General features: G+C 47.6%; 3 protein-coding genes across 3 annotated transcripts; 2 read left to right on the top strand and 1 right to left on the bottom strand.

The window, feature by feature from the left end:
* Nucleotides 1-14,966: 14,966 nt before the first annotated feature.
* LOC120997590 (histone H3) lies at nt 14,967-15,540 on the top strand. Its single transcript, XM_040427687.1, has one exon. It carries the CDS (start codon nt 14,967-14,969, stop codon nt 15,375-15,377), a length of 411 nt encoding a protein of 136 aa, XP_040283621.1. The 3' UTR covers nt 15,378-15,540.
* A 386-nt stretch (nt 15,541-15,926) lies between these two features.
* On the bottom strand, nt 15,927-16,498 carry LOC120997589 (histone H2A type 1-like). Its single transcript, XM_040427686.1, has one exon. The coding sequence runs from the start codon at nt 16,496-16,498 to the stop codon at nt 16,106-16,108; it is 393 nt and encodes a 130-aa protein (XP_040283620.1). The 3' UTR covers nt 15,927-16,105.
* A 1,636-nt stretch (nt 16,499-18,134) lies between these two features.
* LOC120999884 (histone H2B 1.1) lies at nt 18,135-18,646 on the top strand. The gene has a single exon (XM_040430935.1). The coding sequence runs from the start codon at nt 18,135-18,137 to the stop codon at nt 18,513-18,515; it is 381 nt and encodes a 126-aa protein (XP_040286869.1). The 3' UTR covers nt 18,516-18,646.
* The last annotated feature ends 2,475 nt before the right edge of the window (nt 18,647-21,121 follow it).

Below are 21,121 nucleotides of genomic sequence, written 5' to 3'. Positions count from 1 at the left end.
AGGGAAGGGGGCGTGTCTGCTGTTGCATAGAGACGTGCCTGTGCGGCGGCACGCTCTGAGCCGGCCAGCAGCCTCTGCTCTCTTAAAGAGGCAGAGAGCAGAGGGGCTCGAGCGGCCTGGCCGCGGCGGCTCGTCTTAACTTAGTTACTACTAGTGTGTGTGTGTCTTAGGTGACGGGTCCGTCCGGTCCGGAGGAGCAGACAATTAAATTGCGGCGGTGTCAGGTGCTGGTGGGAGCCAGAGCGAGGCCCCCACCAGCGCGAGGCCTTAGGCGGCTGCCTAAGTGGCCTAATGGAAGAGCTGCCTCTGGATGTGGCGGTGTAGGTGGAAGCGGCGGTGGAGGAAGAGGAGGAGGTAGCCTACACTGCTTTTTGATTTTAAATTTATTTATATATTTTTTTAATTAGGGTACACCCCAAAACATTGGGAAATATAACCTGTGATAACGCCCTCCAGCCGTGCTAAACACACGTTCAGACAATACACCGGCTGCAGGGCAGGCCAGCACCTCCAAGGGGTAAAGGGCAAGCTCAGGCCGTGTGCCCAATTTGGAGACCCAGAAGTTGCAGGGGCTGACCCCTGTCAGTCAGTTCATGTAGGCGTGTGCACACTTACTGCTCCACCATGTTGCACGTCCCCGTGATGTTCACCATCCATTTGGATATCTGCTCTATCAAGTTTCCATGTTCTTTTCTGTGCCTACCATGGTGATCGCGGTTAGCAGCGAATCAGGGTTCCACGCCAGAGAGGGAGCGTGAGAAAGAGAGACCACATCCGAGGGAGGTCAATGGCTGCAATGGGATGAAGCGGAAATGTGGGAGAAGCTATTAAAGCAGAAGGATCGAATGAAAGGGACAATTAAAGACGAATTTTAGAAATGTAAGTCCCTGTCACCTATGCAGAGCAGGGGTTTATTCATGTCAAAAACTGTAAAATGTTCACTGCAGAACACTCCAGTGATGCCCGTGATCTGATTTGGGTGCCACCCTGCTGTGAACGGGGATCCTTCTCCTCATCCTCCAGACCTAGACAGTACGCCTGCTACTGCCCACCGCAGCAAGGGACCGAGCACACCAAAGCCTGCTCCAAGGAGTTCCCTGACGTGGCAGTTCTTCAGACAATGTGCTGACGAGAAGACACGAGTGGTTTGCACGCTGTGCAATCAGAGCCTGAAGCGAAGCATAAACGTTCTCAACCTGATCACAACCTGCATGACCAGGCATCTAAGTGCAAAGCACGAGCTGCAGTGGAGAAGACACCTGAAAAACCAAGAAAGGTCTCTGACTCCTCCTGCTTCCTCTTCTGCTGCAGTCGTGGCCTCTTCATCCACCTCTGGAGTGACAGTGCCACCTGCCACCCCGCAGAGGATCTGCAGGCAACACCACCACCTGGGTCACCAAGCATCTCCACAATGTCCCACGGAAGCGTTCAGCTCTCCATCTCCCAAACGCTGGAGAGGAAGAGGAAGTACCCCCTACCCACCCGCCATCCCTGGCCCTGAATGCCAGCATTTCTAAATTACTGGCCTTTGAAATGCTGCCATTCCATCTGGTGGAGACGGAGAGTTTTAAAGGCCTTATGGCGGTGGCTGTCCCACAGTACGTCGTGCCCAGCCGCCACTACTTTTCCAGGAGAGCCATCCCTTCCCTGCACAACCAAGTGGGGGACAAAATCAGGTGTGCACTGCGCAACGCCATCTGTGGCAAGGTGCACCTGACTACGGATACGTGGACCAGTAAGCACGGTCAGGGCCGCTATATCTCCATAACAGCACACTGGGTAAATGCAGTGGCGGCTGGGCATGAGGCGGATAGCAGTTTGGCGCATGTCCTTCCACCACCGAGGATTGCAGGGCGCTTCAGTTTCCTCCTGTTGCTTCCTCCTCCTACTCCGCTTCCTCATCCTCTACCGGCTCCTCATCCGGTCAGCGTAACCCCTTCACCACCAACTTCAGCACAGCCCGGGGTAAACGACAGCAGGCAGTGTTATAACGTATCTGTTTGGGGGACAAACCCCACACCGCGCAGGAGCTGTGGACGGGCCTTGAACAACAGACCGACAAGTGGTTGGTGCCAGTGAGCCTCAAGCCCGGCCTGGTGGTGTGCGATAATGGGCGAAATCTCGTAGCAGCTCTGGGACTAGCCGGTTTGACGCACATCCCTTGCCTGGCGCATGCGCTGAATTTGGTGGTGCAGAGATTCCTTAAACATTACCCTGATATGTCAGAGCTGCTGCATAAAGTGCGGGCCGTCTGTGCGCGCTTCCGGCGTTCTCACCCTGCTGCTCGCCTGTCAGCGCTGCAGTGCAACTTCGGCCTTCCCGCTCACCGCCTCATATGCGACGTGCCCACCAGGTGGAACTCCACCTTGCACATGCTGGACAGACTGTGCGAGCAGCAGCAGGCCATAGTGGAGTTTCATCTGCAGCACGCACGGGTGAGACGCTCTGCGGAACAGCACCACTTCACCACCAATGACTGGGCCTCCATGCGAGACCTATGTTCCTCGTTGCGCTGTTTCGAGTACTCCACCAACATGGCCAGTGCCGATGACGCCGTTCTCAGCGTTACTATCCCACTTCTATGCCTCCTTGAAAAAACGCTGCAGGCGATGATGGAAGAGGATGTGGTACAGGAAGAGGAGGAGGAGGAAGAGGGATCATTTCATAGGGTTTCCGGACAGTCATTCCCAAGTGGCTCCGAGGGTGGGTTCCTGCACCCACAAACCCAAGGTACACAATTGTCCAGCCAGGGCACAGTTCTGGAGGATGAGGAGGTGGAGGATGAGGAGGAGGAGGAGGAGATGGAGGAGGAGGAACCATGTTCACAGCAGGGTGGCACCCAGACCAGCTCATGGCCATCACTGGTGCGTGGCTGGGGGGATACAGAGGACACAGATGATACACCTCCCACAGAGGACAGCTTGTCCTTACCTCTGGGCAGCCCGGCACACATGAGCGATTACATGCTGCAGTGTCTCCGCAACGACCGCCGAGTTGCCCACATTCTAACTTGTGCTGATTCCTGGGTGGCCACGCTGCTGTATCCCCGTTACACGGACCACGTACCGTCCTTAGTTCCCTCACTGGAGCGTGATCGTAAGATGCGCGAGTACAAGCGCCCGCTGGTAGACGCGCTGCTGGTGGCATTCATTGTCCCCATTGACTTCAATGGGGTTTGGGTTCGGGGTCAAGTTCGGGTCCCGAACTCGAACTTTTTTGTGAAGTTCGGCCGAACTCGAACATCCAGGTGTCCGCTCAACTCTATTTGTCACTAAACATTTTGGAAGGAAAGGCGAGTTCTCTCAGGGGTATCTGTGCCCCCCGCCGCACCGAGCACCCGCTCTGGCCGGGCAGGAAAGCATGTCCATGGAAAACTCGCCCAGTTGGGGCCACACATCAAGTTTGCATGCCCAGAAGTCCAGGAGATCTTGGATCATGGGTTACAGGGTGCAGTCCAAGTATGTCACCGCCTGCTGGTTCAGGTTCTGCTGGATGTCCTGCTGCTGGAGCTGGGCGGTTTCTTCAGAGGGCGGCTGAAGAAAGCTGCTCATTATAGACGGAAGTTGATGCATGTGATGCTGGTGATGCTTCTATCCCCCCCCCCACACACAACAGCCCCCCCAGTAAGACCTTAATGAGGACCGCCTGGTAATATGGAGGCTGTACTATAGTGTGAAGGCTGAAATCTGTAGGCTGTAATATCATGTGGAGGCTGTAATATAATGTGGAGGCTGTAATATCATGTGGAGGCTGTAATATAATATGGAGGCTGTACTATAGTGTGAAGGCTGAAATCTGTAGGCTGTAATATAATGTGGAGGCTTTAATATAATGTGGAGGCTGTAATATCATGTGGAGGCTGTAATATCATGTGGAGACTGGTAATATGGAGGCTGTAATGTAATGTGGAGGCTGTAATATAATATGGAGGCTATAATGTAATGTGAAGGCTATAATATAATATGGAGGCTGTAATATAATGTGGCTGGTCCCAATATAGATATATCATAATGTGAAGGCTGTAATATAATGTGGAGGCTGTAATATGATATGGAGGCTGTAATATCATGTGGATGCTGTAATATCATGTGGAGACTGGTAATGTGGAGGCTGTAATATAATGTGGAGCCTGATAATATGGAGGCTGTAATATAATGTGGAGCCTGGTAATATGAAGGCTGTGATATAATGTGGAGATAATATGGAGCCTGTAATATCATGTGGAGACTGGTAATATGGAGGCTGTAATTTAATGTGGAGGCTGTAATGTAATGTGGAGCCTAGTAATATGGAGGCTGTAATATAATGTGGAAGCTGTAATATAATATGGAGGTTGTAATTTAATGTGGAGGCTGTAATATAATGTGGAGCATGGTAGTAGGGAGGCTGTATTAAAATGTGGAGCCTGGTAATATGGAGGCTGTAATATAATGTGGAGCCTGGTAATATGGAGGCTGTAATATAATGTGGAAGCTGTAATATAATATGGAGGCTATAATGTAAAGTGGAGACTGTAATATAATGTGGAGGCTATAAAATAATATGAAGGCTATAATGTAATATGGAGGCTGTAATATAATATGGAGGCTATAATGTAATGTGGAGGCTTTAATATAATATGGAGGCTGTAATATAATGTGGAGCCTAGTAATATGGAGGCTGTAATATAATGTGGAAGCTGTAATATAATATGGAGGCCGTAATGTAACGTGTAGGCTGTAATATAATATGGAGGCTATAATGTAATGTGGAGGCTGTAATGTAATTTGGAGGCTGTAATATAATGTGGAAGCAGTAATATAATATGGAGGCTGTAATGTGGAGGCTGTAATATAATATGGAGGCTATAATGTAATGTGGAGGCTGTAATGTAATTTGGAGGCTGTAATATAATGTGTAGGCTGTAATATAATATGGAGGCTATAATGTAATGTGGAGACTATAATATAACATGGAGGCTATAATGTAATGTGGAGGCTGTAATGTAATGTGAAGGCTGTAATATAATATGGAGGCTATAATGTAATGTGGAGCCTGGTAATAGGGAGGCTGTAATATCTTGTGAAGCCTGGTAATATGGAGGCTGTAATATCTTATGGAGGCTGTAATATCATGTGGAGCCTGATAATATGGAGGCTGCAATATGTTGTGGAGGCTTTAATAATGTGGAGGCTGGTAATGTGAAGGCTTTAATATATTGTGGAGCCTGATAATATGGAGGCTGCAATATGTTGTGGAGGCTTTAATAATGTGGAGGCTGGTAATGTGAAGGCTTTAATATATTGTGGGGCCTGGTAATATGGAGTCTGTAATATTATGTGGAGGCTGTAATATAATATAGAGGCTGTAATGTAATATGAAGGCTGTAATATAATATTGAGGCTGTAATTATAATGTGGAGGCTGTATCGTAATGAGAAGGCTGTTATATAATGTGGACGCTTGTAATGTAATGTGGAGGTTGTAATATAATGTGGAGGCTGTTATATAATGTGGAGTCTGTAAGATGAATGCTGTAATATCATGTGGAGGCTGGTAATATGGACGCTGGAATATTATGTGGAGGCTGTAATATAGTATGAAGTCTGTAATATCATGTGGAGGCTATAATGTAATGTGGAGGCTGTAAATAAGGAGGCTGTAATATAATGTTGAGGTTAATAATATAATATAGAGGCGTTAATATAATCAACTTGAAGGAGAGACGGTACTCTATATTATCCATTAAAATAATTTGTAGTTTTTATTAAATGACATATAGGACATATACTTAAAACATACAAACATAAAATGCAGAGACCATACAGAATGCCATAAAACCTGTCCTCATGAACATCACTGATGGATGCTATTGTTAAGTATCTAGCTGTGTGAGAGCTGTGTGCAAACGCCCAGGTCAGCATATAATTATATCAGCTGGCTCCGGATCTACTCACAGCAATCTAAGCTAAGATACATTAGCATACATATATATACCGGGTATAGATGATATTAAGGTGCTACGGCCGATAAGAATAACTTATAAAGTGCATCTGCAGGTGCTACCATATCTGTATCAGCAGGTCAGTCAAAGCTTCCTAATTCTTACCCTGTATAAGGTGGTGTATCAGTCTGGAGAGGTTCTGTTTGGCGTGCTCCTCGACGCACGTTTCGCTTTATTGCTTCATCAGGAGGGGCTGATTTTCTAATGAATGGTGAGGTCTTTAAATACGGTTGTTAACCAATGGCTAAGCCCATATGTGTCATGTGATTCCACTGCCGTTGATTTCAAATGCGGCGCGTCATGCGATGGCTGGATGAGAGTTAGAATTAGAATAGGACTTCCGCCCTCCCGTCTGCGTAATCCAAGCGAGGGCAGAACGCGTCTGACGTCACTGGGATCTTTGCCTGACAGGACGGCGAAAGTCCTCCCACCCGCAATCCATGACGCGCTCTGAAATCTCGGTATGTTCACTAGTGTATACAAGAGGATAAAAGATATAATGTGGGTGGATATAGATATTCAATTTCCCATTGCTTAATTCATAACATATATTTTCGGGGAGTGGCCATATTTCTTAGATGTTATATATAGGAAACTCTGACTGATCCGCTAACACATACATGTAGCCCCGCATACTATCGCTTCATTAGCATGACCATCTCATCTTGCCTTCATCATATATCACTTCATTCCACATATATACAATATCAATCTAAAAATCCATATAGATGAAAGTGTATGACATCTTCATAATTCTATCATATTATATATAGTGCACGTGATAAAAATCCCTAATTGTAAATTACTCCAAAATATACATATAGATGAAAATGCATGACATCTTCATAATTCTATCATATTATATATAGTGCACGTGATAAAAATCCCTAATTATAAATTACTCCAAAATATACATATGATAACTGACATATATTGATCAAAATAATATAATTTAATATTTTATATTCTTTATATATAAATCTACATTTAAGTGCATACATTTACTACATTTATACTTATTTTTCAAAATCATTTTTACAATAAATGTATATAATTAAAGTGACATGTGCATATTTAAACTATATCTACCATACATATATAGCGTGTTAAAGTGCATAATTAATTAATATTTCCAGTGACAGTACATAGATATGGTGTTACTGCAATATGTGGCATATGTATATGTAGTATCATGCATATACATATTGTTGGTCGCCATAGATCTATCTAATTCAATCCCACTATATTTGTGTTATTAAATTTTTATTTGTGCTCTATTATCCAATAGAGGTGGGTATGTATGAGTTATTATCTCATTATTTATCTCTCCGCCCCTTTTTTTTATATATACTACTACATATGTATATGCTCGATACTCTATTTTTCATTTTTTTCCCCTTTTTTAATACCTATGCTCACATATTAACCACAAATTTGTGTTATACATATATATACATGGTCATATGAGATGACATGTGGACACTGACATCTCTCACAGGTCTGTTATTCTGTTATTTATAATAGCTATACAGACATTATATAAGAGATAGTTAGATATACTTATTGGGTATCCAATATTTTTATTGGTTTCTTTATCTTTTCTCTTTCTTTTTCTTTTTCTCCTCGTATATATCTTCAGTGGACCTTCCCTTGGACACCAGCCATCGGTCAATCCAATCCGTACAGGTAAATTCTACAATTATTACAATTAGACAATGTTAAAATCTTATACATTAATTTTTTAAAAACTTATCTACAACCTCCTACAATTAAAGGAAGGAACTAAATCCAAGGGTTTCGTTAAGTCCCCTAGGTGCCATCGTTCCCAGTCTAAAAATCCACTTACTCTCTATTTGAGCCAGTCTTTTATTCAGGTCTCCTCCCCGTATTCCCATATGCACCTGATCTATGCCTGTGAATTTTAGTAGTTTTTCATCACTTTGGTGGTATAGTTTAAAGTGCCTAGGTATTGTTTTGAGATTGTTCAGGTCTTTTTCTTCTTTACTCTTTTCTATGTCACGTATATGTTCTCTGATACGGACTCTGAATTCTCTTGATGTTAACCCTATATATATCTTATTACAGGGACATCTGGCATGATAAATAACACCCTTTGATGAGCATGAAATGTACTCTCTGATTTTGTATTTTTTGTTATGATTAAGGCCAGTGAATTCAGTAGTTTTAATTATATTTTTGCATGCCTTACATGTCCCACAGGGGAAGGAACCTTTTAATCTATCTTTATTGTCACTGCCTGTAGTACTTATATAGTGGCTGTGAACCAATAGATCTTTGAAATTTTTTGCTCTTTTGGCTGTGATGAGAGGTTTTTCCGAAATGCACTTATTGAGCACAGCATCTGTTTGCAGAATATTCCAGTGTTTTTTCAGGATGTCTTTTATTTGCCACCATTGGCTATTATACTCAGTTAAAAATCTAGTATCAGGTGGCAATTCATCAGTCTTAATTGTGTTGGGGCATAACAGTTGTTCTCTAGTTTTTTTCCTTATTTTGCCAATTCCTTTTCTTATCTGCCTACCACTGTATCCCCTGACTTTGAATCTTTCCACCATTTCTTGGCTTCGTTCTTCATACTGATCTTTACTGGAACAAATCCTCTTTATTCTTGTAAATTGGCCGGTAGGTATTCCATTAATGGTGGTTTTTAGATGAGATAACTCAGCGTGTAGTAGTGAATTGACCGCAGTTTCTTTTCTATAAATATCCGTTTCCAGAGTTCCGTCATTTTTTATTCGTATTTTCAAATCTAGAAAAGTGACCTCTTTTCCCATCTGGAAGGTTAAAAAGATATTGCGGTCATTGTTGTTAAGGATATCGATGAATTTTTTAAGTTCATCTTGTGTACCCTCCCATAGAAAAAAGACATCGTCAATAAAGCGCATCCAATTGTGCACTTTATTGACATAGGGAATCATATCATTCATGAAAATCTCCCTTTCCCAGGCTCCTAAAAAGAGATTGGCGTAGGATGGGGCGCAAGTCGCCCCCATCGCCACACCTTGTACTTGCAAGAAGAATTCATCATTAAATAAGAAAAAATTGTGATCCAAAATAAATCTTAGTAACACAAGGATTAGCTCATTCAATTCTCCTTCCAAATTGTTACCTTTCAGGTATTCCGCCACTGCTTTAAGACCATCTTCATGTCTTATATTGGAATATAGTGCTTCCACGTCTGCTGTAACTAAAATCATATTTTCCTCCACTTGCATGTTGTTGAGTCTATTTAATGCTGCCGTGGTATCCTGTATGTGAGATGGCAGGGTGTTTACTAGCATTTTCAAACGGTAGTCTATAAATTGACCAATTTTCTCACACAGTCCCCCATTACCTGAAATTATAGGTCGGCCAGGTGGATCTGTGGTGTTCTTGTGCACTTTTGGTGTCATATAAAATGTTGGCACTCTTGGAGATGGTATTGTCAGCAGAGTTTTTATTTTTAGTGGAATAATTTGCTTATCTTCAGCTTCATCCAATATCTCATTAAGCTTTTTCTGAAAGGTAAGAAGAGGATTTGAATCCAATTTTCGATAACATTTTTTGTCTCTGAGTATTTTATATGCCTGTCTCATGTACATATTTTCAGGCCAGACTACCACGTTCCCTCCTTTATCTGCCTGTTTAAATAATACTCCTTTTAACTCTCTTAATGCCTCTAGTGCATTTTTTTCCTTTAAACTCAGATTCTCTTCTCTCCTCTTACCTTGGCTATTAAGAATGGTCAGATCTTCACTCACCAGTTTAACAAAAATGTCAATTGCTGGACATAATTGCAGTGGGGGAAAATTTGTAGATTTTTTGTATAATTGTTTGGGGATAACACTTACCTTAGTATGATCTTCATTTTCATTTTCATTCATCAAATCTTCTAAGATTTTAAGTGCTTTAATTTCTTCTTCTGAGTCTAGGCCTTCATAATTATTTCTTTTATTGTTATGTAGTTTTTTAAGGAGTAATTTTCTTGCAAATAAATGGAGGTCTTTAGTTACTGTAAAAAGATCAAAGTTGTTTGCTGGTGAAAAACTTAAACCTCTATTCAATAAATTGATTTGATCTTCCGTCAGTATTATTGATGACAAATTGATTACCTGTGGGGTATCGTCCTTCCCCTTTTTAATTTTATTTTCAATTCTTTCTTCCATTTTTCGTTTACTTCCTGGGTTAGGCAACCAGTTTTTTTGTTGTTGTTGTGCTCTCGTAGATCTCTGTGTGTACCTATGACTATTCTCCTCATTTAATTCTGATGTTTCTGAATTAGTGGAGGCAAAAGAGGAGGCTCTCACTCTAGAGATATCATTCGGGTTTTTCTGCCATTTATATACTTTTTTGCTGTTATAGTCCCCTATATCTCTCTGAAATTTCTTAGTTTTTTGATCTATAATTTCTTTTTCCCATACTATAAATGCTTTTCCCATTTCTTCTTCAAAATTTGTTTTCGGGGCACTTTCTAGGTTATCTTCTATTTGTATTTGCAGTGTGTTTAACTCTTTCTCTATTTTTAGCAACTTTCTGCTATTAGCCTCCATAATCAGATCGATCATTTCCATTGAGCATCTATTTATTGCACTTTCCCATTTTTCACTGAGCTCTTCATCTTCCAAGCCGAAGCCTGGAAATTTTTGTATTCTTAGACCTCTTGGTATTATTTTTTTATCTTTATATTTTTCTAGTGTGGTACGGTTCCACCAAATCTTCATTTTGATATGGCATAGGTTTTTATATGCTTTCATTTGTTCCTTCACTTGTATTGTAGCTTCATTAAAAATTCTGTTGGTCTCAACTTTAAAAATGTCATTGACTTGGGTTAGCCAGACTGTTTCTCTGGCTCCCAAATTCATGACTGCGGTCAATCGCTGATCTGTGAAATAGGCACAGAATAATTATATAATTCAACTGGATTAACACAGCCTTTTATCAATAGGGATGTACCATATAGATATATATAATGCAGAGGATATAATGTAATTTACAGGCTGGTAATATGGAGGTTGTCAATTAATGTGGAGGCTGTGATGTAATGTGGAGGCTGAAAATATGGAGGCTGAAACATAATGTTTAAGCTGTGATGTGATGTAGAGGCCGGTAATACAGAGGCTGTAATATAATGTGGAGGCCAGTGATGTAATATAATATGGAGACTGTAATGTAGAGGCCGGTAATATGGAAGCTGTATTATAATGTGTAGGCCAGTAATGAAATATAGAGGTTGTAATGTAATGTGGAAGCTGGTAGTATGGAGGCTGTAATGTACTGTAGAGGCTAGTTATATGGAGGCTGTGATGTAATCTGGAGGCTGAATATATGGAGGCTGTAACATAATGTTTAGGCTGTGATGTAATGTAGAGGACGGTTATATGGAGTCTGCAATATAATGTGGAGGCTGTAATATAATTTGGAGTCTGTAATGTAATGCAGAGGCTGGTAATATTAAGGCTGTGATGTAATGTGGAGGCTGGTAGTATGGAGGCTGTAATATAATGTAATGTGGAGGCTGGTAGTATGGAGGCTGTCATATAATGTGGAGGCTGTGATGTAATGTTTAGGCCGTGATGTAATGTAGAGGCCGGTAATATGGAGTCTGTAATATAATGTGGAGGCCGGTAATTTAACATGGAGACGGTAATGTAGAGGCCGTTAATACGGAGGCTGTAATATAACATGGAGGCTGGTAATATTTAGGCTGTAAAATAATGTGGAGGCTATAATCTAATGTAGAGGCTGTAATATGTTGTTGAGGTTGATAATATAATATGGAGGCTGGTAATAATGAGGCTGTAATATAATTTGAGGGCTGTAATGTAATGCAGAGGCTGGTAATATGAAGGCTGCAATATAATGTAGAGGCTGTGATGTAATGTGGAGGCTGTTAGTATGGAGGCTGTAATGTAATGTTTAGGATGTGATGTAATGTAGAGGACGGTAATATGGAGTCTGTAATATAATGTGGAGGCTGGTAATGTAACATGGAGACTGTAATGTAGAGGATGGTAATACGGAGGCTGTAATATAATGTGGAGGCTGGTAATGTAACATGGAGGCTGTAATGTAAAGGCTGGTAATTTTTAGGCTGTAATATAATGTGGAGGCTATAATATGTTGTTGAGGTTGATAATATAATATGGAGGCTGTGATGTAATATGGAGGCTGTAATGTTTAGGCCCTGATGTAATGTAGAGGCCGGTAATATGGAGTCTGTAATATTATGTAGAGGCCGGTAATTTAACATGGAGACTGTAATGTAGAGGCCGTTAATACGGAGGCTGTAATATAACATGGAGTCTGGTAATATTTAGGTTGTAAAATAATGTAGAGGCTGTAATATGTTGTTGAGGTTGATAATATAATGTAGAGGCTGTTAGTATGGAGGCTGTAATGTTTAGGATGTGATGTAAGAATTCAGCGGCTGTGAAGAAGCTCCGCCCCCCGGCTCAGTGAATGAATGGATGTGAGCCCCGCCCCTCCTGCTGCTCCGCCCCCGGCTCAGTGAATGAATGGATGTGAGCCCCGCACCTCCTGCTGCTCCGCCCACCGGCTCAGTGAATGAATGGCTGTGAGCTCCGCCCCTCCTGCTGCTCCGCCCCCCACTCCTGCTCTTCTCAGAGCCCCGCCCCTCCTGCTGCTCCGCCCCCCGCTCTTCTCAGAGCCCCCACCTTCTCTAGGACGGAGCTGCCGCATTGTGTGAATACATGGAAGCCTCATGTCCGAGGCGGATTATTCCCTCATTATAGACCACTGATCGGGAGGATGGGGGGAGTAGTGATCGTATACTCGGGAGGATGAGGGGAGTAGTGATCGGCCAAAGAGAAGGATGGGGGAGTAGTGATCAGACAGTGAGGAGGATGGGGGGAGTAGTGATCAGACAGTGAGGAGGATGGGGGAGTAGTGATCAGACAGTGAGGAGAATGAGCAGGGCCGCTGATAGGCCAGTACAGCTGGCCCAGTTGTACCGGGCCCGGCTGGCAGGGGGGCCCGGGCTGCCGACTCCCGAGCCATTTTAATTTTTTTGCTGTCAGTGGGCTGGCTCCAGTAACAGCAGGCAGTGTGGGGGCGGCGCTCAGTGGCGTAGCTATAGGGGTCGCAGCGGTCGCAATTGCCCCCCAGGAGAGATGGAATCCCACCGTCCCAGACGTAAACGATGAAAGCGCTGACTTCAGCACTGCGGTGAGAGGGCGGGCAGAGGCAGAGCATGTGTGCGTGCAGGTGCGTGCCGTCCCGTCGGCTGACAGTGCTGTGTGTTGTACGGGGCCGGACCCGGGACGTGGATGATGAAGCTGCAGGCAGTGAGTGAGGTGAGGCGCGAGGTCCGGAGCAGAGAGCTCAGCCTCTACAAGTTATAAAACTGAGGGATGCCGCCGGGTAGGAATGGGGCCTGGGAGATAGCAGCAGCCAGCCTTACCGGTCTTCAGCGCAGCCCTCCTGTCCTGACTGATGTGCCAATGAAGGGCAGGCCACTCCTGCTACAGGCTGGTAGGCAGACAGGGCCAGGGGCCCAGGACCTAGTTGCTGCTAGTCTATGTACAAAGTGGCCAGTTTCTACTGGTTTTTCCATGATTGTGCTGGCCTGGGTTCTAGGTTCTAGTCACTGTGTGAGTGACATTGCTGTAATGTGGCTGTACAGCATGTCACCTCAGTTTTGGGGGCACACTGACACTACCTTGCCTTCTGATGTATCTTTGTTTTAGAATTGACTTAAAGTGTCAACTACATTCACATGGCTGTGGTGCCTCTGGGCTTTTGTATCCATGCCTCTGCCCCTTAAAAGATATTTTCTGTCTTTGGCCACATCTTGGATCTGTGGATGACTGTTATGGGGGGGATCTGTGGATGGCACTGTTATGGAGGGTATCTGACTGTGAATGGCACTGTTATGGAGGGGTATCTGTGGATGACACATAGCATAAGATGCTATATACGGTATGTGTCATCCACAGATCCCCCTCTATAACAGTGCCATCCACAGATCCCCCCATAACAGTGCCATCCACAGATCCCCTCCATAACAGTGCCATCCACAGATCCCCTCCATAACAGTGCCATCCACAGATCCCCTCCATAACAGTGCCATCCACAGATCCCCTCCATAACAGTGCCATCCACAGATCCCCTCCATAACAGTGCCATCCACAGATCCCCTCCATAACAGTGCCATCCACAGATCCCCTCCATAAAAGTGCCATTCACAGATCCCCTCCATAACAGCGCCATTCACAGACGACCCCCCAGCGCCATAAATATCACTTGTAGACAAATCTGCATGTTGTTTCAAGGCGGCGTCTGGGGAGGGGCCAAGGGCGGGGCCAGGGGTGTGGCTGAAGGAGGGATCAGGGGGTGGAGCTGAAGGGGGCCCCGTCATGTATGCTGTACGGGGCCCCATGATTTCTATCAGCGGCCCTGAGAATGAGGGAAGTAGTGATCTGCTGATGGATGGATGTGAGCCCCGCCGTGTGCTCTATCCCCGGACACCAGCGCAGAGAAGGGGGCGGAGCTATAGGACAAGTGCTTTACAGTGATTGGCTGATCTCTGGCTTTTGAAATTCCTGTTCAGCGGCCGTGGAGGAGCAGTCCATTACACACAGGGGCTCTGGTGGTCGGGGCGTCACACAGGGGCACTTGCCGCTCCTGACATGCTGCGAGTACGGGCAGACATTGCTGCTGTAGAGGGTTCGTCCCCTGTGTGTAATGGACTGCTCCTCCACGGCCGCTGAACGGGAATTTCAAAAGCCAGAGATCAGCCAATCACTGTAACGTACTTGTCCTGTAGCTCCGCCCTCTTCTTCCGCCTTTTGTGAACGATGATTGGTAACGGAAGTTTTGGCGGGCACATCATTGTACGAATAAACCAATAGTGATGTAGGGGTGTGGTTTACATGAGCCAATGAGGACGAGGCCGGGAGTATAAATGATCTGCACGGTCCGTTCCTCACCTCATTCTCTTGCTGTGTACAGATCTCTGCAGAGCCATGGCCAGAACCAAGCAGACAGCCCGTAAGTCCACCGGCGGGAAAGCTCCCCGCAAGCAACTGGCCACTAAGGCCGCCAGGAAGAGCGCCCCCGCCACTGGCGGAGTCAAGAAGCCTCACCGCTACCGGCCCGGGACCGTCGCTCTCCGGGAGATCCGGCGCTACCAGAAGTCCACCGAGCTGCTCATCCGGAAGCTGCCCTTCCAGCGCCTGGTGAGAGAGATCGCCCAGGACTTCAAGACCGACCTTCGCTTCCAGAGCTCGGCCGTCATGGCCCTGCAGGAGGCCAGCGAGGCTTACCTGGTCGGGCTCTTCGAGGACACCAACCTCTGCGCCATCCACGCCAAGCGGGTCACCATCATGCCCAAGGATATCCAGCTGGCCCGCAGGATCCGAGGGGAGAGGGCTTAGATCTGCGCCCCGCACCCAACAAAGGCTCTTCTCAGAGCCGCCACCTCCTCCAGAGACGAGCTCCACTCCGCCCTTCATTCTCCACCTCTGCTCACAGGAGGCGGGTTAACCCTTTCAGCGCTCTAATTAGTAAGAGCAGTTCCTTTATTCTAAAAGCGCTCTCTGTATCTCCCCCCGTCTATCAGGGACTCGCTGACCGTGACCGATAACCGCCTTGATCCTGCAGCAATGTCCGCCCGTACTCGCAGCAGGTCAGGAGCAGTGATGTCCGATTCATGTCTGAGGAGGGGAGGCCAGCAGCCAATCAGAGCGGAGGCGCACACGGTCCAGGGAGTCGTGCACTGAGTCTAAGAATCCAATGATCCGACTTCTAGAACAATACACGGAGTCTCTGACCGGGCTGCAGCAGTATAAAGCCCCCACAGTGCTGTCCATAGAATAGAGCGCCTCCAGCAGCGCCCCCCACTCAGTATAATGCCCAGATCAGGGCCCCCAGCCCCCCCCTTCCTGTTCTAGTCCTCAGTCCGGTCACCACTGATCGGACACTTATTACCTATCCGGCTCCGGGTCACTTGTCAGCAACTGGAGCCAAAGATCCAAACTCCCCATCTCTAGTCAGGAGCGGTAAGTGCCCCTGTGTGACGCCTCCACAGCGGAGATCAGCGGCATCGCCAGCTCAGTCGTACAGACCATGTGGGGGGCTCTTAGAAGAGCCTTTGGTTCCGGGCTCACTTGCTCTTGGCCGACTTGGTGCTCTCGGTCTTCTTGGGCAGCAGCACGGCCTGGATGTTGGGCAGGACGCCTCCCTGGGCGATGGTGACGCCGCCCAGCAGCTTGTTGAGCTCCTCGTCGTTGCGCACGGCCAGCTGCAGGTGGCGGGGGATGATGCGGGTCTTCTTGTTGTCGCGGGCGGCATTGCCGGCCAGCTCCAGGATCTCGGCGGTGAGATACTCGAGCACAGCGGCCAAGTAGACGGGAGCGCCGGCGCCCACCCTCTGGGCGTAGTTGCCCTTGCGGAGGAGCCTGTGCACTCGGCCGACCGGGAACTGGAGCCCTGCCCGGGAGGAGCGGGTCTTGGCCTTAGCCCGGACCTTGCCTCCTTGTTTGCCGCGTCCAGACATCGTCCTCTTCTCTGTACAGATGAGACTGACAGCCCCGCTCCGCCCGTCACTTCTTATACCGGATGGCGCAGGAGAACTCCTCTGTGATTGGCCGAATCCAAACCCAGTTTTCAGCGCCAAATCCTGCAGCCAATGAGGAAGCAGATGACCTGAAAGGCTTGTGAGGACACGCCCCCTTTTCTCCACCAATTGCCGGCCGCCCCCATAGCACCGGTGTATCCCCGAGTGCCCGGCTCTGTGGATCCATCCAGCCGCTCGTCCTTCACTACCTCCTCCTCCTCCTCCTCAAGTGTCCAATCACTACTCCCCCATCCTTCTCTTTGGCCGATCACTACTCCCCTCATCCTCCCGAGTATACGATCACTACTCCCCCCCATCCTCCCGATCTGGTCTATAATGAGGGAATAATCCGCCTCGGACATGAGGCTTCCATGTATTCACACAATGCGGCAACTCCGTCCTAGAGAAGGTGGGGGCTCTGAGAAGAGCGGGAGGCGGAGCAGCAGGAGGGGAGGGATTCATATTCATTTATTCAGGCGAGCCGGGGGCGGAGCAGCAGGAGGGGAGGGGCTCACATTCATCTATTCAGCTGAGCCGGTGGGCGGAGCAGCAGTAGGGGCGGGACTCATATCCATTTATTCAAGCGAGCCGGGGGCGGAGCAGCAGGAGGGGAGGGGCTCACATTCATTCATCTGCGCCGGAGGGCGGAGCAGGAGGCGGGGCTCACATCCATCTATTCACCTGAGCCGGGGGCGGAGCAGGAGGGGCGGGGCTCATCAATTTATTCACACGAGCCGAGGGCGGAGCTTCTCCACGGCCGCTGAATTCTAACCGGACGGTAATTGAGCGGGAATTTCAAAAGCCATGGTACTAGTTTTATAACCCCGCCCCCATAGCCTGCTCATTATTAACCCGTCAGTGGCCGCCTTCTCCCGCCCCCCACCGGAGGAGGGGAGAACAGTCCCGTATTCACTGTGCGGAGAAGAGCGGCTCCATCGCTGCGCTGGTGTCCAGGGATAGAGCGCACGACCCCCCTGCACGCACAGTACACTCAGCGGCGGCATCACTACCAGCAGGGTGAGGGGCGCAGTGAGGGGCGGGGCGGTTATCAGCCGAGCAGCGAGGCCCTGATAGACTGAAGAGAGATGTTAGCCCCGCCCCCGGCTCTGCTGAATGGATGGACTCGAGCCCTGCCCCTCCTGCTGCTCCTCCCCCCGGCTCAGCTCAATGAATGGATGCTCCGCCTCCCGCTCTTCTCAGAGCCCCCACCTTCTCTACGACAGAGCTCCCTTCTTGCTGCTCCGCCCCCGGCTCTGCTGAATGGATGTATGTGAGCCCCGCCTCTCGATTTGCTCCGCCCCCGGCTCTGCTGAATGGATGTATTTGAGCCCCGCCTCTCTATTTGCTCCGCCCCCGGCTCTGCTGAATGGATGTATGTGAGCCCCGCCCCTCTATTTGCTCCGCCCCCGGCTCAGCTGAATGGATGTGAGGCTGCCAATTGGGAGACGTGGAGACACCACGTGACCCTCTCCTCCAGTAGATCGGCGCAGTCAGCAGCAGCTCATTTGCATGGCCCGTGTATAAATACCGCCGCGGTGGCAGGAGGAGAACAGACGAGATTTTGTCTTCCGTCAGAATGCCCGAGCCAGCCAAGTCCGCCCCAGCGCCCAAGAAGGGCTCCAAGAAAGCCGTCACCAAGGTCCAGAAGAAGGACGGCAAGAAGCGGAGGAAGAGCAGGAAGGAGAGCTATGCCATCTACGTCTACAAGGTGCTGAAGCAGGTCCACCCCGACACCGGCATCTCCTCCAAGGCCATGGGCATCATGAACTCCTTCGTCAACGACATCTTCGAGCGCATCGCAGGGGAAGCCTCCCGCCTGGCTCACTACAACAAGCGCTCCACCATCACCTCCCGGGAGATCCAGACCGCCGTGCGCCTGCTGCTGCCCGGAGAGCTGGCCAAGCACGCCGTCTCCGAGGGCACCAAGGCCGTCACCAAGTACACCAGCGCCAAGTGAGCGCCGCCCCCGCTCTCCGGACCCAAAGGCTCTTCTCAGAGCCCCCACCCTGTCTCCAGCGGAGCTGCTCCCGGGTCTCCCCGTTCTCACAGTGGCTGCGGTTTTCCTCCCTGTCAGCTAGATGAGATGCGGTAACGCTATCGGAAGTTACACTACAAGCTCCCCTCATCCTCCTCCATGCCCGATCACTACTCCCATCATCCTCCTCAGTGTGGCGCTCCCTGGAGAGAGGCTGTGCGGCCGCTCAGTGCAGGAGGACGAGGCTCCTACGGGCACATAACGGCTGCGGGGTCCAGAGCTCTGCTATTGGCTGGGAGATCTCAGGATCTCGTCCCTCATTTGAATTTCCCGCCTATAGTTGAGCTGCTGATTTACAGGAGGAGCCGGTCATGTGACCTGTACCAGCGCCGCTCATTGGCGGGACGGATTAACCCCTCAGTCTCCGAGAACAGCTCGTCTCGTAGCTGCGGGGGAGAACACCCGGGCCTCGGGATTTACAGATTATTGGGGGGTTTCTGTAATGTAGACCTCCGGCTGTACTGAGCACAGGGCGCCGCTGATCTCCTGATGTGCGGGCGGTGTTAACCCCTGAGTGGAATTGTAGCTCCTCCCCGGGAAGATGTGGGCGGCTCTGAGAAGAGCCTTTGTGCTGTGAGGACGGAGGCGGCAGCATTAACCCCCGAAGCCGTAGAGAGTGCGGCCCTGGCGCTTGAGCGCGTAGACCACGTCCATGGCGGTGACGGTCTTCCTCTTGGCGTGCTCGGTGTAGGTGACGGCGTCCCGGATGACGTTCTCCAGGAAGACTTTCAGCACCCCGCGAGTCTCCTCATAGATGAGGCCGGAGATGCGCTTGACGCCTCCCCTGCGAGCTAGGCGGCGGATGGCAGGCTTGGTGATGCCCTGGATGTTATCACGGAGCACCTTCCTGTGCCGCTTGGCGCCGCCTTTCCCGAGCCCTTTCCCTCCTTTACCGCGACCAGACATCTTCTAGGTGTGAGGAGCAGAGAGCAGTGACTGCTCAGCCCAGAGCCCTCCTTTATATGGAGCATGGGCGGACCTGAAGGAGAACTGCACGGAGAGGCTGCCTTTCTGGGGGCGGGGCTGTTCCTGAACTCCAGGCCCCGCCCTCCACCTCTGATTGGCTGAGCTCAGAAGTGCTGGTGGTTTTCATTTTCCAGCCTCCATGTTACCAGCCTGTAAATTACATCATATCCTTCGCATTAAAATAAAGTCTCTATATTATATTATCAACCTCCACATTATATTACAGCCTCCATACTACCAGCCTCCACATTCTATTACAGCCTCTGCATTACATTATAGCCTCCACCTTACATCTATGTTTCTATTACAGCCTCCATATTACATTACCTTCCTCCACATTACATTACAGCCTCCATACTACCAGCCTCCACATTCTATTACAGCCTCTGCATTACATTATAGCCTCCACCTTATATTACAGCCTCCATATTACATCTATGTTTCTATTACAGCCTCCATATTACATTATCTTCCTCCACATTATATTACAGCCTCCATATTACCAGCCTCTACATTACATTACAGCCTCCACATTACATTACCAGGCTCCACATAATATCACAGCCTCCACATTACATTACAGCCTACATATAATATTACAGCTTCCACATTATATTCCAGCCTCCACATGATATTACAGCCTCCATATTATATTACAGCCTCTGCATTACATTATAGCCTCCACCTTATATTACAGCCTCCACATTACATCTATGTTTCAATTACAGCCTCCATATTACATTATCTTCCTCCACATTACATTACAGCCTTCATACTACCAGCCTCCACATTCTATTACAGCCTCTGCATTACATTATAGCCTCCACCTTATATCACACCCTCCACATTACATCTATGTTTCAATTACAGCCTCCATATTACATTATCTTCCTCCTCATTACATTACAGCCTCCATACTACCAGCCTCCACATTCTATTACAGCAACTGCATTACATTATAGCCTCCACCTTATATTACAGCCTCCACCTTACATCTATGTTTCTATTACAGCCTCCATATTACCAGCCTTTACATTACATTACAGCATCCATACTACCAGCCTCTACATTACATTACAGCCTCCATACTACCAGCCTCTACATTACATTACAGCCTCCACATTACATCACATTATATTACAGCCTTCATATTACCAGCCTCTGCATTACATTATAGCCTCCATATTACATCTATGTTTCTATTACATCCTCCACATTCTATCACAGTCTCTGCATTATAGCCTCCACCTTATATTACAGCCTCCATATTACATCTATGTTTCTATTACAGCCTCCATATTACCAGGCTCCACATTACATTACAGCCTCCATACTACCAGCCTCTACATTACATTACAGCCTCCACATTACATTACCAAGCTCCACATAATATTACAGCCTACACATGATATTACAGCCTCCATATTACATTACAGCCTCCATATTATATTACAGCTTCCACAATATATTACAGCCTCCATATTATATTATCAACCTCAACATTATATTACAGCCTCCATATTTAAAGCCTCCACATTACATTATAGTCTCCACATTACATC

Source organism: Bufo bufo, chromosome 4 (genome assembly GCF_905171765.1).
Source record: "Bufo bufo chromosome 4, aBufBuf1.1, whole genome shotgun sequence".
Taxonomy (NCBI): domain Eukaryota; kingdom Metazoa; phylum Chordata; class Amphibia; order Anura; family Bufonidae; genus Bufo; species Bufo bufo.
This window is presented reverse-complemented; position numbering and strand designations above follow the sequence as displayed.

What these genes read in the sequence shown, in the direction of transcription:
- LOC120997590 (XM_040427687.1), top strand. Translation starts at nt 14,967, where the DNA reads ATGGCCAGAACCAAGCAGACAGCCCGTAAGTCCACCGGCGGGAAAGCT.
- LOC120997589 (XM_040427686.1), bottom strand. Translation starts at nt 16,498, where the DNA reads ATGTCTGGACGCGGCAAACAAGGAGGCAAGGTCCGGGCTAAGGCCAAG.
- LOC120999884 (XM_040430935.1), top strand. Translation starts at nt 18,135, where the DNA reads ATGCCCGAGCCAGCCAAGTCCGCCCCAGCGCCCAAGAAGGGCTCCAAG.